The sequence below is a fragment of the Nannobrachium achirus genome, assembly GCF_963921795.1.
Source record: "Nannobrachium achirus genome assembly, chromosome: 15".
In the NCBI taxonomy this organism is placed as follows: Eukaryota; Metazoa; Chordata; class Actinopteri; order Myctophiformes; family Myctophidae; genus Nannobrachium; species Nannobrachium achirus.
Genome location: NC_137822.1, coordinates 8,445,559 through 8,464,895, shown reverse-complemented (window position 1 = coordinate 8,464,895; position 19,337 = coordinate 8,445,559). Strand labels below are relative to the sequence as shown.

Below are 19,337 nucleotides of genomic sequence, written 5' to 3'. Positions count from 1 at the left end.
TGAAAATAGCTCTGCGCTACAGTATGTCTGCAAGATGTTGCACGGGTCAGGCAGTTAAAGCTAGGGTAGATATTATACTAAAGATGCAGCTGCAGTCAGAAGGTTAAAACCAGGAGTTAATGCCATTTGGTACAAGTCATGTTTACTTAGTACATTTCATCGGATCCTTCAAATGTGTTTTTTAATAATATAAAAACACTGAACACCCCCAATTTAGTTTTCTGTGTGATATGTTGTTTTGTGCAATATGGTTGTGTTTTTTGTTGTCATTATTGAACAGGCTGAAGAAGACAAATAATCTTTCGGGGACAATAAAGATTAGCATTAATATTAATATAGTCTGTTAGGTTTCATAATACAAAGAATCGTGAATTTAGCAGAGAAAATAACCTCATGAAGAAAGGAGCACTACTGGTATCCCTCAATCCACCGATGCTACCGATGAGTAATATTCAGGAGAAAATAAAAATGACCAAAGGGTATTAAAAACATCCAGGTCCAGGCACTGAGGTTAGGTTTGACAATGAAAATAAACCTTTATTTTCAATGGGCCACAACCATTGGAGAAAAAAGCACAAATGTTTGCTTGAAGAGCCAAGCTTAACATCTCTCTGAAACAAAGGTGGATACAAAACAATACCATTCTTTTTTTTATCCATTATGGTGCTGCTAAATGGAGTTCTAAATGGACCCTTACAGTTCTGCAACTCTGAGTTGGGGGTCCTTGAAAAAAATAAAATTGAATAAAAAAGTTTGAGAACCACAGCTATATAGCAATATTAGCCATCACAAAATTGAGCTTTAACTATTAAAGCTTTAAAAACCAAAGAGGGGGAAAAAAAAACACAACAATTACGAACAGCGTTCCCAGCTTAGGGAAGACTCTTGGGGAAGACGACATTCCCACTTGAGGCACAAGGGATCAGTTGTTTCCGAGCACCCATGTCCAGATATTTTTCTATGAGGACTTCCACTGGCACCTTGTCAGTCACATGCCCCTGCCTGGAGAGAGCAAAGACACGAACACATGCATAGACAAACATGAATAAAACAGGGTTCCCACACATCTTTACCAATTAATTTCCAAAACTTTTCCAGAATATTTAACCCGATTTCCAGGACTATATAACAATAATTCAGCTCAATAACGAGTCGCTTACTCCTATGCGCAATGCCCAAAGACAGGTAGTGTATGCCAGTGGTTCTCAACCTTTTCAGGCCATGACCCCCGAAATAATCATATTTGAAGAGAGTTGAGGAATTTTGTATAACACGGTTTTATTTTGAAAATAGCCGATCTACATGCTCACAAGTTGTCACAACGCCTCGCGTTGCGAGGCGTTGTGAGCATGTAGATCGGCTATTTTCATAATGTCTGCCTCTAATATTTGATCATTTGGCCAATGTTTAATTTGTCATTTCAGTATTAACAAAATCTATAACGAAAGACAATGCATAGTTATTTTGACCAGGACCTTCCAGGACCCTTGATCAATTCCAAAACTTTTCCACTACTGGAAAAATATTTTTCTAATTTCAAAATATTTCCAGGAATTTCATGACCGTGGGAACCCTGATAAAAGAAAGGCGATTGGGGGGGGGGGGGGGGGGGCACACACACCAAAATGGGAATCTCATCTCAAAATTAAAAGGTCCCAGAAACAGGCCCTTCAATGTTGCTGCTGATGAAATATATTTGCGGAGTACACTACAGCCTTTAATGTTGGTTATCAAACACATTTCGGTGTGTGCAACACAGAGAGACTCCCCAACTATAAATGTTAGTTAGGCAAAACAATATTTCATATTGCTGTTGTGAGAAATCATATGCACACTGTGAAGACTCCTATATAGTCAGCCACAGAATTTTAAAGAGGGAGAAGGTGCCAATGTGGTTCAACAAATCTGCTTGGCATGGGCTTGGAAAGGGCAACCCTATGTCTTAAACAAAATAATTTAAATAGGGGAAGAAAACACTGGGTTGGCACATATTGGTCTGTAGAGATTTGTCTAATTGAACAGCAAATATTCAGGCCACGTGTTGGTCCTCCCCTTAATATGGTACAATACACTCAATACACACCTTTTCAGCAGAAGGATAACATCTTCCACTTCAATGGTTTTCCTCTTGGCATGTTTGGCATACGTCTCCAAGTCTTCCACCATCCGGTCAAAGAACTTCTCCATTCTATTAAACAAACAGGGAAAACAGAACATTTTAACACCTGCAATTTCCTGTTTGGAAGCCTCCTACACTGTGCCATGGGCTGGGAGGAGCAGATGGAATTAACCCAGGAAGCTTCCAAGTTAACCTCCCATTTATCAGTTCCAGTAGAATTAATACATCAAGCGCTAACTGAAAGTGACGGTAGACCAGTGTTGATTGTTTGTTGACTACCTTTTTTCACTGACGAAAACTAAATAAAACCTAAATAAAAACTAAGCTATGATGAGTATGAGTAATACTGAGATATACTTTCGCCAACGAAAGTAGACTAAAATGTTATGGAGGGACTAGAGGAGAAGAGATCCAGTAGAACTAAAAAAACAAGTAATTTTATGTTTGGTTGTGCTTGGGTGTTGCACTCTGAAAATAGCAGATCTACAAAAATATGTATGGTGTAAACAGCTGACAAGGCATACTTTTATTGTCACCTTACCTTGACAACCGTAAGAAAAATGTGACAAACTAGCTGCTGAATATAGTACAATTATTTCACCACTTCTCCCTTAAATCTGCATCCTCTTAATCCTCCTTCGTATCCTGTTAATCTACTAGAACTACAGAAATGATGCAGCAGTTCACATTAATTCAATTCAAGAGTTTGTATTCGAACACTTTAAGGACTGGCTGTATTAATTTCGAGTCTTACCACATTATATTAAATAATATAGCTAAAATGGCCTCAAAAGTTTTTGTTGCAAGGAGTTGCATTGGTGTGGACTGGCCTTTAGACTTGTATAAGTATAGTTACTTACGTTTGTTTAACCACAGGGTACACGTCCGAGGAAACCTTGGTCTTAGCAAAGTGTTTGAAGTTGCCCATGCAGTAGTTCTTGGTGAAAATGGAGGGGGGCTCCTGCTTTTTCTGTCCAGCCGTCTTCGCAGTGCGCTTCTTTGGTTTAACTGGAACCACATCTTCAATACTGAAGGAACAAAGTACATTTAAATAATCAATATGTCACTTCATGTTAAAGCGGCACCATCATGTCAATGAAGAAACTGGATGTTTAAAAAAAAATCCAGATCATTAGAACTGCCATTCATTTCAAGTTAGAAGTTGTCTTGCACTAGAAAATCTTCCACCATGCAGCAGTAGAAAGCATGGGTTACATGTCATTGTCATACACCATACTTTCAAAACACTCACACCATGCAAGCTTTATAACTCATGTGATTAATGACAATGACATGCATCTTCTGCTGCAACAGTGAGTTTATAACCTGACTCTGAATGGTGGCAGTAGTGCGTATACTGCATATTCCGCCCTACTTTTACCATCTGGGATTGCTCGAGCAGACCCGATGTAAGGGGCGGGCCATTTTTTTCAAGTTCTTTTGCAGGTGATTGGATGGGGCCGTCTGTCTATCAGTCTGGGAGTGCCAACTCCAACCACTCATATTGGCCTGTCTGCATGACGTTACACCCAGAATCCACCTCGTAGCTGCCGCTGATTCGTCCGGACTGGGAGTGATATCAACTCTCCCCGAGCGGTCTCAGATGGTAAAGTAGTGCGGTACGCACTGCTGCCACCATCTGGCGGAGTCAGGTTAGTGAGTTTAACTTGCCTGGGTTGAACATCTTTAAGCCCCATAGTAGGTGAGGACCGTGGTTTATTGACCACACCCTTCCTTATGGCTCGAACGAATGTAGGAGTCTTCATGGAGAGTTCTAAAGGACATTAGAAAACAAGTCAATAAAATAATTCCATTATATTCAAATAATTCTCACACACACACACACACACACACACACACACACACACACACACACACACACACACACACACACACACACACACACACACACACACACACACACACACACACACACACACACACACACACACACACACACAACCTTCAGTCTCATCATTTTCTTCATCCTCCCACTCTTCTTGGTCTGCAACAGGGTCCTCTTGGTCTGCAGGATCTTCTTGGTCTGCAGCAGGGTCCTCTTGGTCTGACTCTGCAGGGTCCTCTTGGTCTGCAGCAGGGTCCTCTTGGTCTGACTCTGCAGGGTCCTCTTGGTCTGCAGCAGGGTCCTCTTGGTCTGACTCTGCAGGGCCCTCTTGGTCTGCAGCAGGGTCCTCTTGGTCTGACTCTGCAGGGTCCTCAGCAAACTGTGCAGAAGTACCTGGCCCAACAGGAGGGGGACCACTGTGCCTCTCACTCGGACCGTCTCCTGCAGATGCGTCTCCCGTCCAGTCTACATGTAAAGAAACGCAAATCCTTTTACTTGATATATCAAAGCTCAAGTTGCCTTGCATGCCTTAGGGACTGTGGGTGATTTGTTATCATTTTACACAGGTAGGTAGTGTCAGTAGTTTACTATACAAATTAATACATTACTAACAAATGACATACAGTGGCATCACGCATCCATAGTGTGAGAGCACAGAAACATTTCTTGTACATGCTCACTCACCAGCCTCTGTGGCCTTGGGTACTGCCCCCAAGCTCCTGTAGTCCCTTCCGCCATCCACTGCAACGGGCACATGTCCACCACCTTCAGAGCGAAAGGCCCTGTGACCGACCTTCTCTGCAACATGTGACAGCTGCCCCGGCGTTCCCTCGATCGTAGCTTCTGGCTTCTCGTTCTCCTCTTCTGACTGAGATTCAGGAACTGCCTCTTCTTCCGTTTGGTATGCGGGGACCACTTCTTCTGGTTGGGACTCCTCGTCCTCATCCGTTTGGGACTCAGGGGCCTCTGGTTCCTCCTCGTCCATTTGGGACTCAGGGGCCTCTGGCTCCTCCTCGTCCATTTGGGACTCAGGGGCCTCTTCTTCCAATTGGGAATCAGGGGCCACCTCATTTGCCTCTTCATCCGTTTGGGATCCAACTTCCTCTTCTGGTTGGGACTCTGCTGCCTCTTCATCCATTTGGGATACGACTCCTTCTTCTGATTGGGACTCGACCGGTTTGTCTTCTTCAGGCTGCACTTCCACTGCTTCGTCTTCGGTCTTGACCGGTTTGTCTTCTTGGTTTGTCTGCACTGCTTCGTCTTTGGTCTGAGACTCCGCTTCGTCTGGCTGAGACGGAGCTGCGGCAGCATCCTCTTCCTCGGGTCGAGATTCCGCAGAGACCTGCTCTTCCCCCTCAGCTGGAGGATAAGAGGCGGGTCGTTTTCTTATCGACTCGCTGCACTCCGCTTCCATTTGCTCGTCTTGGCTCATCTCTCCATCCGCCTCATCCCCGGTGTCTCTCTGCGTTTGCGATGCCAGGGCTGTGGCTTTGTCCTGTGTGGCAGTGATGGCTGCCCATGAGCCCATGACAGATGGCTGGGCGTAGAGGGCGGTGGGATGGTCGACATAGAGGTTACTGGTGCATTCAGGTCCAGCATCACTCAGATTCAGAGTAAGGCCATCAGCGCATTCGGTTTTATTGAGGACCCGACTCACTCCGACAGTTGTCCCATCTGAGAGGGTGAACATTAACAGGAAAGCAGGTTTTAGTGGTGGGATCAAACTTCATGGGGTCTAAGAATGACATGGCTTCATGTGGCCAGTCGATGACGTATATTTAGTTCAGTTTAGTTGATCATCTTTCACAGTGTCATGCATTTTCCAAATCATACAACCACAAAAGAAAAAAAAGAAACACTGTCTGAAGTGATCAAAGGGAATAGGCTGAAGCTATAGAGCTAATAATTACTGCCTATCCTACAGTATATACTGTACGTGTCCTTAGTTACAATAATATGTTTGAAAAGTAATCAAAACAAGACAAAAACATACCAAAACAAAGCATGTTGTCATAGGGCTCTGCATAGATCCCTATAATAACATGTAATCCCTGTAATATACCATTAAAATATGTTATACTGAAATATACTATTAAACTATGTTATACTATAGTAATATACTATTAAGCTATGTTATACTGTAATAGGCGCTCTACAGACGGGCAGCGGTTGCCACAGGGGCTCCCGCTTGGATCCGCGGGGACCGCGAGACAAACACACTCGCTCAGCGAGTAAATGCAGCGCGGTATCACAAAGATGAACACAATCCATCTCTCACCGCCCGCGTGCGCATGCACGAACGAGCACGCTTGCGGGGATTTTGACGGGACTGCGCCTGCTTGCCTCGCCGTCTCTAAACTTCGCTGCGCGGCCGAAATAGCCGCCCGCCTCTCATTGAAAATGAATTACTTGGAGGCGGTGACCACATACCGTCTGGAACCCACTTAAAACTATTTAACTTTGTTACAATAGAATATGTTTAGTACATACAACTGCGTATTTGGGCAGGGTTTCAGCCCGATCCAATGGCTATAAATATTTAAATTCTTTTATACATGATTAACGGGTTGAGGTAGGTTCTTGTTCTAATGGCAAGTACAAGACATTTGCCAGTGAGGTTTGTGAGATTAGCCCCAGACAACACACTAGAAGGCCTCAGGGCCTACAGAGACATACGATGAAAAGAGATGCTCGTGGCTCGAATGCATACCACATAACAGGCTATATTCCTTCCAGCAGCTGGCCCAGGTTCTAATACAACAACACCAGACACTTACCAGCGTCACCAACCCTCTGCCTTTTAACACCTTCTTCAAACGCCTCCACGCTGAACTGGCGGTGCTGAGGTGCCTTTCTCTGAAGTGACTTTTTCTCAGTGCGAGCATCCATGTATGGTGTTTTCAAGCTTAATGTTTCACTGCAAAAGATATTAGACAATATGTAAGGCTATCACGATCATGAAATTGTACTTGACGATTAATTGTTTAATTTAACTGTATTTGTATTTATTTGTTTAATACAAACAACAATTACATAATGATCCATTGTGTTTTTAGGCTTTGTAAACAATAATTCCACAGGGTTTCTGACTAATATTTAATCCCATGTTAAAATGGTTTTTGCCATGTTTTGAAAATGTATGAAAATCTTTCGACATGGATCAATTAACCAAAAATAATTGTGACCGAACAAAATAATCGTACTATATTATAGCCAGTTTGAAATTAGGGCACTCAGGGGAACTATGTATGTGAATATGAAGTCATACAGTATGTTGGATGCCTGGATCTGAGAGAAGCTTTTAACCGTAGGAAAATTACGATGACGTTAGATATCCCATTACCCTGACAAACTGGTAGAGGCTGAAGAGGAGGGTGAAGACTCTCTTGCTGGTCTATCTTCAATGTCTGCAAACAGAAACACCAGGTAAAAAGAAAACGTATGCGAAAAAAATCTTCATTAACACTACAGCAGTCATGTTTGCGGTTGTGTCGTAAGAACACCAAGCCCTAATTGTAAGACCTCAAGCTCATATTCCTTATCCCTTCTGCTGAAGTATTCCACCTGATTCCCCCTGGGATTCTAATGATGAAATGAGTGAACAAACCAATATGAAGTTTTAAGTGTATAGAGTGTATATGCACATTTGTTAAGTGACAATTTAAGTTAAACATTGGCCAAATTGTCATATATTAGAGGCAGAAATTGTGAAAATTGCCGATCTACATGCTCACAACGCCTCGCAATGCGGTAGATCTGCTATTTTCACAATAGAACTGTGTTATACAAAATGTAATGCCTCAACTCTTAGTGCTCGTAGGGTGGGGGGGGGGGGGGTCCCCAGTTCAAATGTAATTATTTTGGGGGGGTCGCGGCATGAACAGGTTGAGAACAAAATAACAAATTGTCATAATAAGGGAATGAAAGTGGTGATCAGTGGTTTAACCTCTAACCTCACCTTGATTGAGTCTTTTCTCAAAGGCAGTGACGTTTAAGATACGAGGTTGTCTCTTTCTGCTCAGTCCCCTCACCGACTGGTCTGCGACGGCCATGGTAAAATTGGATAAATCCAGGTCCGACATCCCAGAACTGAAACACAAGCAAATAAATTAACACGTCAGGGATTTACAGAAAGAAATGTGTCAATATATTCAGAGGAGGAAAAAAAACTAGACACACATTAATCTAATCATTAGATGTTCGCTCCTAGAGCTGGGCAATCTAAACTAAAGCAGGATATTTTTGATCAAAGATAAAGAGATTTTGGATAATGACACTATGTGGGTAAAAAGCAAGAACACAACATGACATTACTGTAATGCAGCCTACTAAATTCCAGACAATATATAGCCTCATATCACAATATTGATATACAATAATATTGATATTCCCAAATCCCTATCCAATTCCCAACAATTTTGAGCATGTCATGGTCGACAGCCTACCTAGGACTGATGCTGCCAGCTGCAGTCATCGCTGGCTCCTTCCTCGCAGCTTCCTCCAGGGACGCCGCGGGCTCTGAATGACATGACCATAGTGGCAAGGGTTAGGGAAACACTTGGAAAACAAATGGTCAATCAATCAAGTCTCAACAAACACGTGAAAAGACCAAGTTCACCTGTCTGCAAAATGTTCCTGAGGCACATAGCCTTGGAAATTCAGGTCATAGCAGCAACAGCAAGAGTGAAACACAGGTTGAGGTAAGAGTAAACTAGTGTCAACAGTAAGACCTTATGTCATGTGTTAAGATCGCCCCAACACGTGGCACTCACTCCATTTACACACACATTTTGCACGCAAGGACCGCATCAGGAAAGGGAAGTCTGGGGTTCTCTGAACAGATACTCTTGGTGGCGCGATGGATGGACAACAATGGAAATAAGCGCAAGCTTTTTTGTTTCTACGCTTTTTTGTTTCTACGCTTTTGAGATGTACATTGTACAAATATGTTTACATATATGTATTTGTATCAATACTATTCATTTTGTTGTAATTTGTATTAGACGTTTTTCAGAAAACTTGGATGAGGATTTAATTTGTAGTTTTTTTCAGGTCTAAATGGGACAAGAACCAACCATGCGGGAATGAAGGCACATAATTCATTGGTACATTTTAAACCTTACCATCACCTAGATTGAGTCGTTTCTCAAACGCGGTTACATCCAAGACACGAGTTGGTCTCTTTCTGCTCAGTCCCCTCACCGACTGGTCTGCGGCGGCCAAAGTCACACTGGAAAATTCCAAATCCGACAGCCTAGAACTGAAACACAAGCATTGATGAACCAATGGGAATAGCAAGAGACACAGATAGGGGTAGGGATTTGCTGACAGAAATACAGTACTATATGCATGAGCCCCTTTTCAACAACAAGGTGGTACCAGAACCTGAACCTATTTTTTTTGGCTGTGGTTTAGTCTCCATAGCGCACTGCCCGGTTTCAGACAAGGTTCCTGGAACCTTTTTTTTCGGTCCTGCTCTTGAGGTAGTACTAAACTTGAGTTCTGGGAACCCATGGACAGGGCCAGCAGCGAAGCTGCTCTCGGCTGTTTTTTGTTGACTACAAACACTTTTTTTTGTTTTGTTTTTTTACCTTCCCGGTTGGGTCTGGTTATATGGAAACGTAAGCAGAACATAGTCCCGGAACTTCATAGGTTCTTGAAACTTCTGGGTTCTAGTTCAGCCCTGTAGTGGAAAAGGAGCTATGGTTGACACTAGGGCATTCACGAATAGTGATTTTTAGTATTCGAATTATTCGACTTCAAAGTATTCGAATAGTCGAATATTCGACAGGACTGGCCAAACTGTCAAATATTAAGTACGCAAGAGGCGAACATTGTGAAAATAGCCGATCTACATGCTCACAACGCCTCATGCTGCGAGGCATTGTGAGCATGTAGATCTGCTATTTTCACAATAATTTATCTGCGGAACCGAGTCACATTAAATGTAATACCTACATTCCAAGTGCTTGTCAGGGTGGGGGTCCCCAGTTCAAATATGTTTATTTTGGGGGTCACGGCCTAAAAAAGGTTTGAGAACCCCTGGTTCAAATTAACAAATTCATCCACCAGGGGCATTGACAACTCATTCTTATTACTTCCTATCTAGCCAAGCTTTATAAACGATATATTTTTTTTAAAGAGAAAACGATACAAAAATAAAAATAAGCGAATATTCGACTTCGGTGAAAAACGTCAAATAGTGACTTTGATATTCGAATATTTGGTGAATGCCCTAGTTGACACACACAGCTTACCTGCGACGGCTTCTGCCCACGCTGGAAGTAGCTGCAGGCTCTGGCTCCTTCCCCACAGCTTCCTCCTGGACCAGGAGAGACACCTCAGGCTCTGAATGACATAGCAAAGAGGCCAGGGTTAGAGGAACGGAGAAAACAAACACAATCTAAATCTGATGCAAGCAATGAGAAACCGCCATGTTCACCCGTCTGCAAAATGTTCCTGAGGATGTGCCTTGGAGTGAGGTCATCTTGCAGAGCAGAAACTCTGGATGACTTCCTCATCACGTGTGTGGTGGTCCTTCGGTTTCCGACAGGCAGCGATATCCTAGGCAGCGATATCCTGGCCGTTCTCTAGAGAAATCGTAGACCGATGAACAACATCTAGGTTGAGTTTAGAGCTGCAACAGCAATTATCCTATTGATACAGTTTTCAATTAATCGAAAAGCGTGTCCTTATCTTTTTTACATAACAGGAATTATTTAATCTATAACCATTAATTTAACGAATGTCTGTCTGTCTGTCTGTCTGTCTGTCTGTCTGTCTGTCTGTCTGTCCGTCCGTCCGCCGTCTGACTGTCTGTCATGCTGACATCACTGATACTAATGGTAACAATGCCCAACTGACATCACTGACTGACAACACTAGTGCCCACATTTGGAGATGACATCACAGACTGGCCTGTACATGGAACACCATATATGGGTATAAAAGAGTGTCAGCCAGACAGACGGTTACAACGGGTATTGCACAAGTGGTCAACGGTGACTATTCTGCCCAACGGGCACCGGTCTGGGTTATCCAACATTACTTCTGAGACTAATCACACAACCTAGTTTTATATAAATCAACTAATAGATTAAATTAATTAACCAGCAAATCTACAAGCTCACAACGCGTTGCATCGCGACACCTTGTGAGCTAGTAGATCTGCTAGTTTTAGCTTAATCTATCTTAAAGGGGGCCTGTCACCCAAAGGGTTACTGTCACTTAAAGAATCATCTTAAAAAACAAGTTAATATAAGCCAATCAAATTAATTGTCTGTATAGCCTGACTGTATGACTACTTACTGTACAGGTCAGCTGTTGTTGGGGGGCGAGGGGCAGATCACACTGTGACATGAGCTTCAGACTGTTTCAGACCATTTTCAGAGATCAAGTCACAGTGTAATCTGCCCCTCAACCCCTTTAGGTGACAGTACCCCTTTACGTTAACCCCCCAAATCTAAACAATGCTTCTTCCTGACCTCATGCAGCTTCTGTTTCAGGGTGCGTTTCAAGGCCTCCTGCGGGGTAGGGGCACCGGCTTCTCTCCTCAACCTGACGCTTTGCTGTGGACTGTTGCTGGAGCTCTGGGATCCACCAGTGTCACTCCGCAACCTGGCGCTAGGTAGGAATGGGATGATGCGAAAATTTCATCAAATGAAAATCAATTATCCTGGGGCGGAACATTTGCCAAAGACATTTGATAAAGTGAAAAAAAAAGACTGTATCAAGTAGGTAATATTATAGAACGTTTTTACCAAAAGAGCAGGGGTCTACAACAGGGAGTTCGGGACCCCTAGGGGATCCTCAGAGTTACTACAGGGGGTCCTCCAAATCTTTGATTGATAGAAACAGTTTTTTCTCCTTTTTTACATTAACCACTTGAACCCTAGTGTCCATATTCCGAGAACTTTAGCCAAAAATAGCAGATCTACAAGCTCACAATCTTGTAGATGGGCCATTTTCAGGAAAGAGCTTTGGTGTAGAGGGGAAAAAGAGCAGACTAAGTACAGAGTGAAAGGTCAAGTGGTTAATATCTGAAAACACAAATTGACATGAATCCAAAATACACTGATGATCGTGCTGTCAAATAATGAAACTATATGGAATCGCTGAACAGGTTGTGGGGGTCCCTGCTTCATCTCTCTCTCAACTAAGGGGTCCTTGGCCTGAAAGCGTTGAAGACCCCTGCAATAGAGTGTTTTAAATGGTACCGGATATGCAGCTCGACAAATAAAAGGTGAATTGATCCCAGTACATGACGGAGGACGATTTCACGATAAATTAAAACTCGAACGGAACGAATATCGCAAGTGTTTTTTATCATGATAATTAAAATTTAGGCCTAGAATTATTGAATGCTTTAACTATTGAAAAATAGCACAAGCTCACAGCGCTGCGAGCTTGTAGATCTGCTATTTTTGAAACATTTTGAAAATTAGATTCTATACGTGTCTTTTGAATCCTTCTAAGGTTTTTTGAAAAACCTATGTTTCTGTGTCAGCAATCTGGCCAGCCATCGTCAAAGAAAAGGTCCTTTTCACTTAACTGGAGCTCAGTTAGTCTGTTCTTGAGAGACTACTATGTCAGTGGCTCTCAAACCTTTTCATGTGAAGGACCCCCAAAATGATATTTATTTGGCCACGGACCCCCATCTCAAAATATTTAGTTCCAGGGACCCCCCAGAAGCAAAATTTGAGTTACAAACGTTTGCTTTGAAAATACATAATACACTCAGATACACAGACACAGCCTATAGATACTGTGTATAGGTCATTACATTTTTCTCAAAAGGATTTTTGTTTTTACATTGTGAAATGATTTAAAAAAAATGATTTAAAAAATGTTGGCAAAAAGAGGGAAAAGAAATGCTGACATTGACGTGACTCCTTTCTAAATAATAGGACTTGTTATTGCATTGGGTTCCGCCCTCTGTTCAACTGCAGTGAGTTGAGAATGGAAACACTGCCCTCATGTGGATTCTTTCATATCACACTGTAACACTGTTAGTGAACAAAGACTCGGTGGGAACGATTCCTGTCACAATATAGAGCCGTTTAACACTGTTACTGAACAAACACTCTATAGCAATGATTAGTGAACACACATACTGTATGAGTGATTCCTACCTCGAGGCAGCAGCAGCAGTGCAACATGCATGTTGCTTCTCCAACACAGACTGGTGCACTGCACTTCCTGGTGTGTCAGGTGAGTGACTGGGGGAGAATTCCTTGGCTACAGCGCCGTCTATGGATGGGGACCTACTGATAGGTTCTAGAGGCATGCAGTCTACCGCACTTCCAGGGGGTTGGGGGGGGCAGCGGCCTTCGGCCGCTGCCTGGGCTCGCAAGTCCGGCTTGGTGCCGTCCCCCCACCTCGGCGCCTGACTCTGGCTGGAGCTTTACAAAAAAAAAAAAAAAAAAAAAAAAGCCAGCTGCTGAGCTGAGCTGACCTGCGCAGCGTGCGTGCGTGCGTGCGTGCGTTCGTTCAGTGCAATGTGAATGCATGTGACTTAGGAAGATAGATAGATAGATACGTAATAAACATGATTTGGTACAAGCTCAACTAAAAGGAGATCCTAGTAATGTTTTTGGCTTATTTCCACAGGGAAGTCATTCACGAATGAACTAATTATTGATATAGGACTGTCATAGGTATACAGTGTCATTGACAGTACAGTTCACTGGTACAAGCTCAACTAAAAGGTGATCCTAGAAAAGACTAAGTCAGGGGGAAAAAAGGGGGAAACAATTTAAAAACTAAAACAATAAAAACAGCCGATCTACAAGGCTGCATGTGGGCTTGTGGATCAGCTGTTTTGGGTAAATGTGGGTTATTTATCTAATGCAGTATTGATCCCTTTATCGAGTGATTGATTGAAGACTTTATGACAAGTTTCATGACAGTACAGTTCACTGGTACAAGCTCAACTAAAAGGAGCTTTATTCATTTATTGAATGAATTATTTCCCTGTCTCCACACCAGGCCCAACTGCGCCGCCACTGACTGATAAATTGCGACCGTCAGGTCGCAGTTACTATCGAAACCTCGACCAGGTGTCTGTCTGTCCGTCACACTTTTGCCCTGCTCATATCTCCGCAACCGTCTGACCCGATCCGTGCCAAATTTTGCACAGACAGTCCTTGCCCTCCACCCATCGATTCTCACATGGCCCTCCTCTTCTAGCGCCACCATGAGGCCGAAACTCTTTCTGGACACTGCTCCTACAAATCTTGGTCTAAAATCACACAAATCGGTACACACTTGCTCTACACTCATGTCATCAACATGGATCTGTCCCATTTAGCGCCACCTTCAGGCCGATTTTTTAAAACCCATTTTTGGACACTACTCCAGATTTTGCCCTAAAATCACGCAAATCGCTACGCAGTCAGTATATATTAGGGAGTCTTACTGGTTTAATTAAATAACACATACAAGCTCACGGAAGCTCCATCCAACTTCTGCGCAATGCATTATGGGATGTTGGAAAGTTGTGGATACTAGCAACAGAGTATTTATTTAAATAAATACATAAATAAATAAATAAATAAATAAATATATAATGAATGAACGAACACATGAATAAATAAATAAATAAATAAAGAAAGAAAGTGTGTGTGCATGCATGCATGCATGCATGCGTGCGTAATTACTGCCTCCTCGTTAAGAACCCCACACATTTAGGCAAATTCTTTCTTTCCTTCCTTCCTTCCTTCCTTCCTTCCTTCCTTCCTGTAAATGAGGCCGCATGACAAGCGTTCTCGTCACCGCGCTGACGTGCTAATTACACGCAAATACAAGGGGTGGAGTCGAACTTAACGAGTGGGCGTGGTTTCAACAAGAGGGAGGAGTCTGACTTAACGAGTGGGCCTAACGTAATGAGTTTTGTGGGTGTCGCACGCATTAATTATGTAAATTAAGCCGACTTATGCAAATGGGGGGGGCAGGGCATGGTTTGGAAATGCGTGTGGGCGTGGTGCGTGCGTGCGTGCGTGCCTCAATTAATTAATTAATTAATTAATTCATTCATTCATTAATTGCCTCCTCGTTAAGAACCCCGTAAATTTAGGCAAATTCTTTCTTTCCTTCCTTCCTTCCTTCCTTCCTTCCTTCCTTCCTTCCTTCCTTCCTTCCTTCCTTCCTTCCTTCCTTCCTTCCTTCCTTCCTTCCTTTCCTTCCTTCCTTCCTTCCTTCCTTCCTTCCTTCCTTCCTTCAATAAATAAATAATTATGTTAATGAGGTTGGGGGCGTGGTCTGCGTTAATTATGTTAATGAGGGGTGTGGTCTGCGTTAATTATGTTAATGAGCAAAAAAAAGGAAAAGTAGTGGTCTGCGTTAATTATGTTAATGAGACTGCACAACATGCATTTGACGCGCGCGTCTTGTTGCTAATTACACACGAATGCAGGGGGCGGAGCTAATTAGCCTAATTATTCAAAGTGGGGGGCGTGGTCTGCATTAATTATGCAAATGAGGTTGGGGCGTGGTCTGCATTAATTATGTAAATGAGACTGCACAACATGCATTTGACGCGCGCGTCTTGTTGCTAATTACACGCGAATGCAGGGGGCGGAGCTAATTAGCGTAATTATTTAAATTGGGGGGCGTGGTCTGCATTAATTATGCAAATGAGGTTGGGGCGTGGTCTGCATTAATTATGTAAATGAGACTGCACAACATGCATTTGACGTGCGCGTCTTGTTGCTAATTACACGCGAATGCAGGGGGCGGAGCTAATTAGCGTAATTATTGAAATTGGGGGCGTGGTCCGCATTAATTATGCAAATGAGGTTGGGGCGTGGTCTGCATTAATTATGTAAATGAGACTGCACAACATGCATTTGACGCGCGCGTCTTGTTGCTAATTACACGCGAATGCAGGGGGCGGAGCTAATTAGCGTAATTATTTAAATTGGGGGGCGTGGTCTGCATTAATTATGCAAATGAGGTTGGGGCGTGGTCTGCATTAATTATGTAAATGAGACTGCACAACATGCATTTGACGTGCGCGTCTTGTTGCTAATTACACGCGAATGCAGGGGGCGGAGCTAATTAGCGTAATTATTGAAATTGGGGGCGTGGTCCGCATTAATTATGTAAATGAGGCTGCATTAATTATGTAAATGAGGCTGTTAAGTGGCGTTTCCCAGCGCGTAAAAAATGCAGACGGCCGTATGTAAATGAAGGGGAGCTTAGTCGAAGTATGCAAATTGGGGGCGGGCATGGTTTGGAAATGCGTTTGGGTGTGGTTCGCATACATTATGCTCGCATACATTATGCTAATGAGGGTGTTGAGGTAGGTTTCCCAGCGCGTAAAAAATGCAGACGACCGTATGTAAATGAAGGGGAGGAGCTTAGTCGAAGTATGCAAATTGGGGGCGGGCATGGTTTGGAAATGCGTTTGGGTGTGGTTCGCATACATTATGCTCGCATACATTATGCTAATGAGGGTGTTAAGGTAGGTTCCCCAGCGCGTAAAAAATTCAGACAACCGTATGTAAATGAAGGGGAGGAGCTTAGTCGACGTATGAAAATTGGGGGCGGTGCATGGTTTGGAAATGTGTGTGGGTGTGGTTCGCATAAATTATGCTCGCATACATTATGCTAATGAGGGTGTTAAGGTAGGTTCCCCAGCGCGTAAAAAATTCAGACGACCGTATGTAAATGAAGGGGAGGAGCTTAGTCGACGTATGAAAATTGGGGGCGGTGCATGGTTTGGAAATGTGTGTGGGTGTGGTTCGCATAAATTATGCTAATGAGGCTGTTAAGTGGCGTTTCCCAGCGCGTAAAAAATGCAGACGGCCGTATGTAAATGAAGGGGAGGAGCTTAGTCGAAGTATGCAAATTGGGGGCGGGGCATGGTTTGGAAATGCGTGTGGGCGTGGTTTGCATACATTATGCTCGCATACATTATGCTAATGAGGGTGTTAAGGTAGGTTTCCCAGCGCGTAAAAAATTCAGACGACCGTATGTAAATGAAGGGGAGGAGCTTAGTCGAAGTATGCAAATTGGGGGCGGGGCATGGTTTGGAAATGCGTTTGGGTGTGGTTCGCATACATTATGCTCGCATACATTATGCTAATGAGGGTGTTAAGGTAGGTTCCCCAGCGCGTAAAAAATTCAGACGACCGTATGTAAATGAAGGGGAGGAGCTTAGTCGACGTATGAAAATTGGGGGCGGTGCATGGTTTGGAAATGTGTGTGGGTGTGGTTCGCATAAATTATGCTAATGAGGCTGTTAAGTGGCGTTTCCCAGCGCGTAAAAAATGCAGACGGCCGTATGTAAATGAAGGGGAGGAGCTTAGTCGAAGTATGCAAATTGGGGGCGGGGCATGGTTTGGAAATGCGTGTGGGCGTGGTTTGCATACATTATGCTCGCATACATTATGCTAATGAGGGTGTTAAGGTAGGTTTCCCAGCGCGTAAAAAATTCAGACGACCGTATGTAAATGAAGGGGAGGAGCTTAGTCGAAGTATGCAAATTGGGGGCGGGGCATGGTTTGGAAATGCGTTTGGGTGTGGTTCGCATACATTATGCTCGCATACATTATGCTAATGAGGGTGTTAAGGTAGGTTCCCCAGCGCGTAAAAAATTCAGACGACCGTATGTAAATGAAGGGGAGGAGCTTAGTCGACGTATGAAAATTGGGGGCGGTGCATGGTTTGGAAATGTGTGTGGGTGTGGTTCGCATAAATTATGCTAATGAGGCTGTTAAGTGGCGTTTCCCAGCGCGTAAAAAATGCAGACGGCCGTATGTAAATGAAGGGGAGGAGCTTAGTCGAAGTATGCAAATTGGGGGCGGGGCATGGTTTGGAAATGCGTGTGGGCGTGGTTTGCATACATTATGCTCGCATACATTATGCTAATGAGGGTGTTAAGGTAGGTTCCCCAGCGCGTAAAAAATGCAGACGACCGTATGTAAATGAAGGGGAGGAGCTTAGTCGACATATGCAAATTGGGGGAGGGGCATGGTTTGGAAATGCGTGTGGGCGTGGTTTGCATAGATTATGCTCGCATACATTATGCTAATGAGGGCGTTAAGGTGGGTTTCCCAGGGCTTAAAAAATACAGACGACCGTAGTGAGCATTCGTTCCACGAACGCATTCATTCAATGAATGAATGAATGAATGAATAAATAAATAAAGTGCAAACGAACGAGCGAACGAACGAACGCACGTGCACGCACGCACACTTTATTATTTATTCATTCATTCATTCACGCACGCACGCACGCACGCACGCACGCACGCACGCACGCACGCACGCACGCACGCACACTTTATTTTTTAATTAATTCATGAATACAGCCTGCGATATGCGTGAAATCTTGCAAGCACATTCCCACTAGGTCAAGGAACAGATGCCTCCCTTCTCACATTGGCCTGTTATAGCGCCACCAGCGGGTCAACTTTTGCATAACACATTTTTGGAACAAAATGCCTCAAATCATGCATGCAGCTAATTTCAGTAACGTCAAAGAGAGCACTGCCTGCGATCTTGACATTTTGTACTTTTATAGACATTGTTTTCTGGCTTGAAGCGAGCCCACAATTGTTTCGAAGGAACAATATTTTCTAGTTCCTTTTTGCTACCTTCAGATAGTTAGTTTGTCACAATGTCATACAGAGTGGCCGTTTGGCAACGGAAGGTTCCCAGTTCAATCCCGGGCTCCCCCAGAGTTACTGTTGAAGTGTCCTTGGGACTTGGAACCCGATGAGCAGGTTACCTTGCATGGTTTCCTCTGCCATCGGTGTATGAATGTGTGTGTGAAGTGAATGGGTGGCAGGCCTGGAATTTCGTCATTTTAGGGGCAAGGCCACTTGGCCTTTGGTGTTGTTCATTGTTTGAGGGCACAAAGGCCAAATGCCAGGGATGGAAGGCCATCACATAAAACAAGATTTTGGTCCTTTGAAAGACTACCTGCTGTGAAATAAATAAATTGGTATTTACAATCTGATCCATGCTCAGCCCTGCACCAATCAAAGATACTGGATTGGTTTGAGAATGGGGACTCAACAAAAGACACTGGTCTACATGTTGGCAAGACAGACACAGAGTAAAAAGTGGTAGAGTCAGCTGGGGCATTAAGGCCACTGTGGCCACAGGCCATGCCATTTTTTGGAGGGGCACAAGGCCAAACTGAGGGGCAACGACGGCCATGGCCTTCATGGCCTCCCTGAAATTCCTGCCCAGAGTTTAATGCACAGCAAAATCTCTGTAAAGTGCCTTGGATAAAGGCGGTATATAGGCTATAAATGCACCATTTAAAATGTTTCCTTCTGTGTATGACAGAATGGCACAGATATACATTTCAAAGTGATAGAAGCATTCCATTTACTGTACGTACATTTTTGGCCCAGGACAG

At 43.5% G+C, this 19,337-nt stretch overlaps 1 protein-coding gene across 1 annotated transcript; it reads right to left on the bottom strand.

Moving 5' to 3' along the window:
* Nucleotides 1–668: 668 nt before the first annotated feature.
* On the bottom strand, nucleotides 669–18,720 carry LOC308299560 (uncharacterized protein; the record flags this gene model as incomplete). Its single annotated transcript, XM_080743357.1, has 16 exons — nucleotides 669–1,002; nucleotides 2,084–2,188; nucleotides 2,980–3,147; nucleotides 3,791–3,893; nucleotides 4,083–4,430; nucleotides 4,650–5,639; nucleotides 6,743–6,882; nucleotides 7,309–7,372; nucleotides 7,924–8,054; nucleotides 8,411–8,483; nucleotides 9,089–9,225; nucleotides 10,223–10,313; nucleotides 10,408–10,555; nucleotides 11,450–11,588; nucleotides 13,097–13,163; nucleotides 18,699–18,720. 16 exons carry the CDS (start codon nucleotides 18,718–18,720, stop codon nucleotides 873–875), a joined length of 2,856 nt encoding a protein of 951 aa, XP_080599483.1. The 3' UTR covers nucleotides 669–872.
* Between the last annotated feature and the right edge of the window lie 617 nt (nucleotides 18,721–19,337).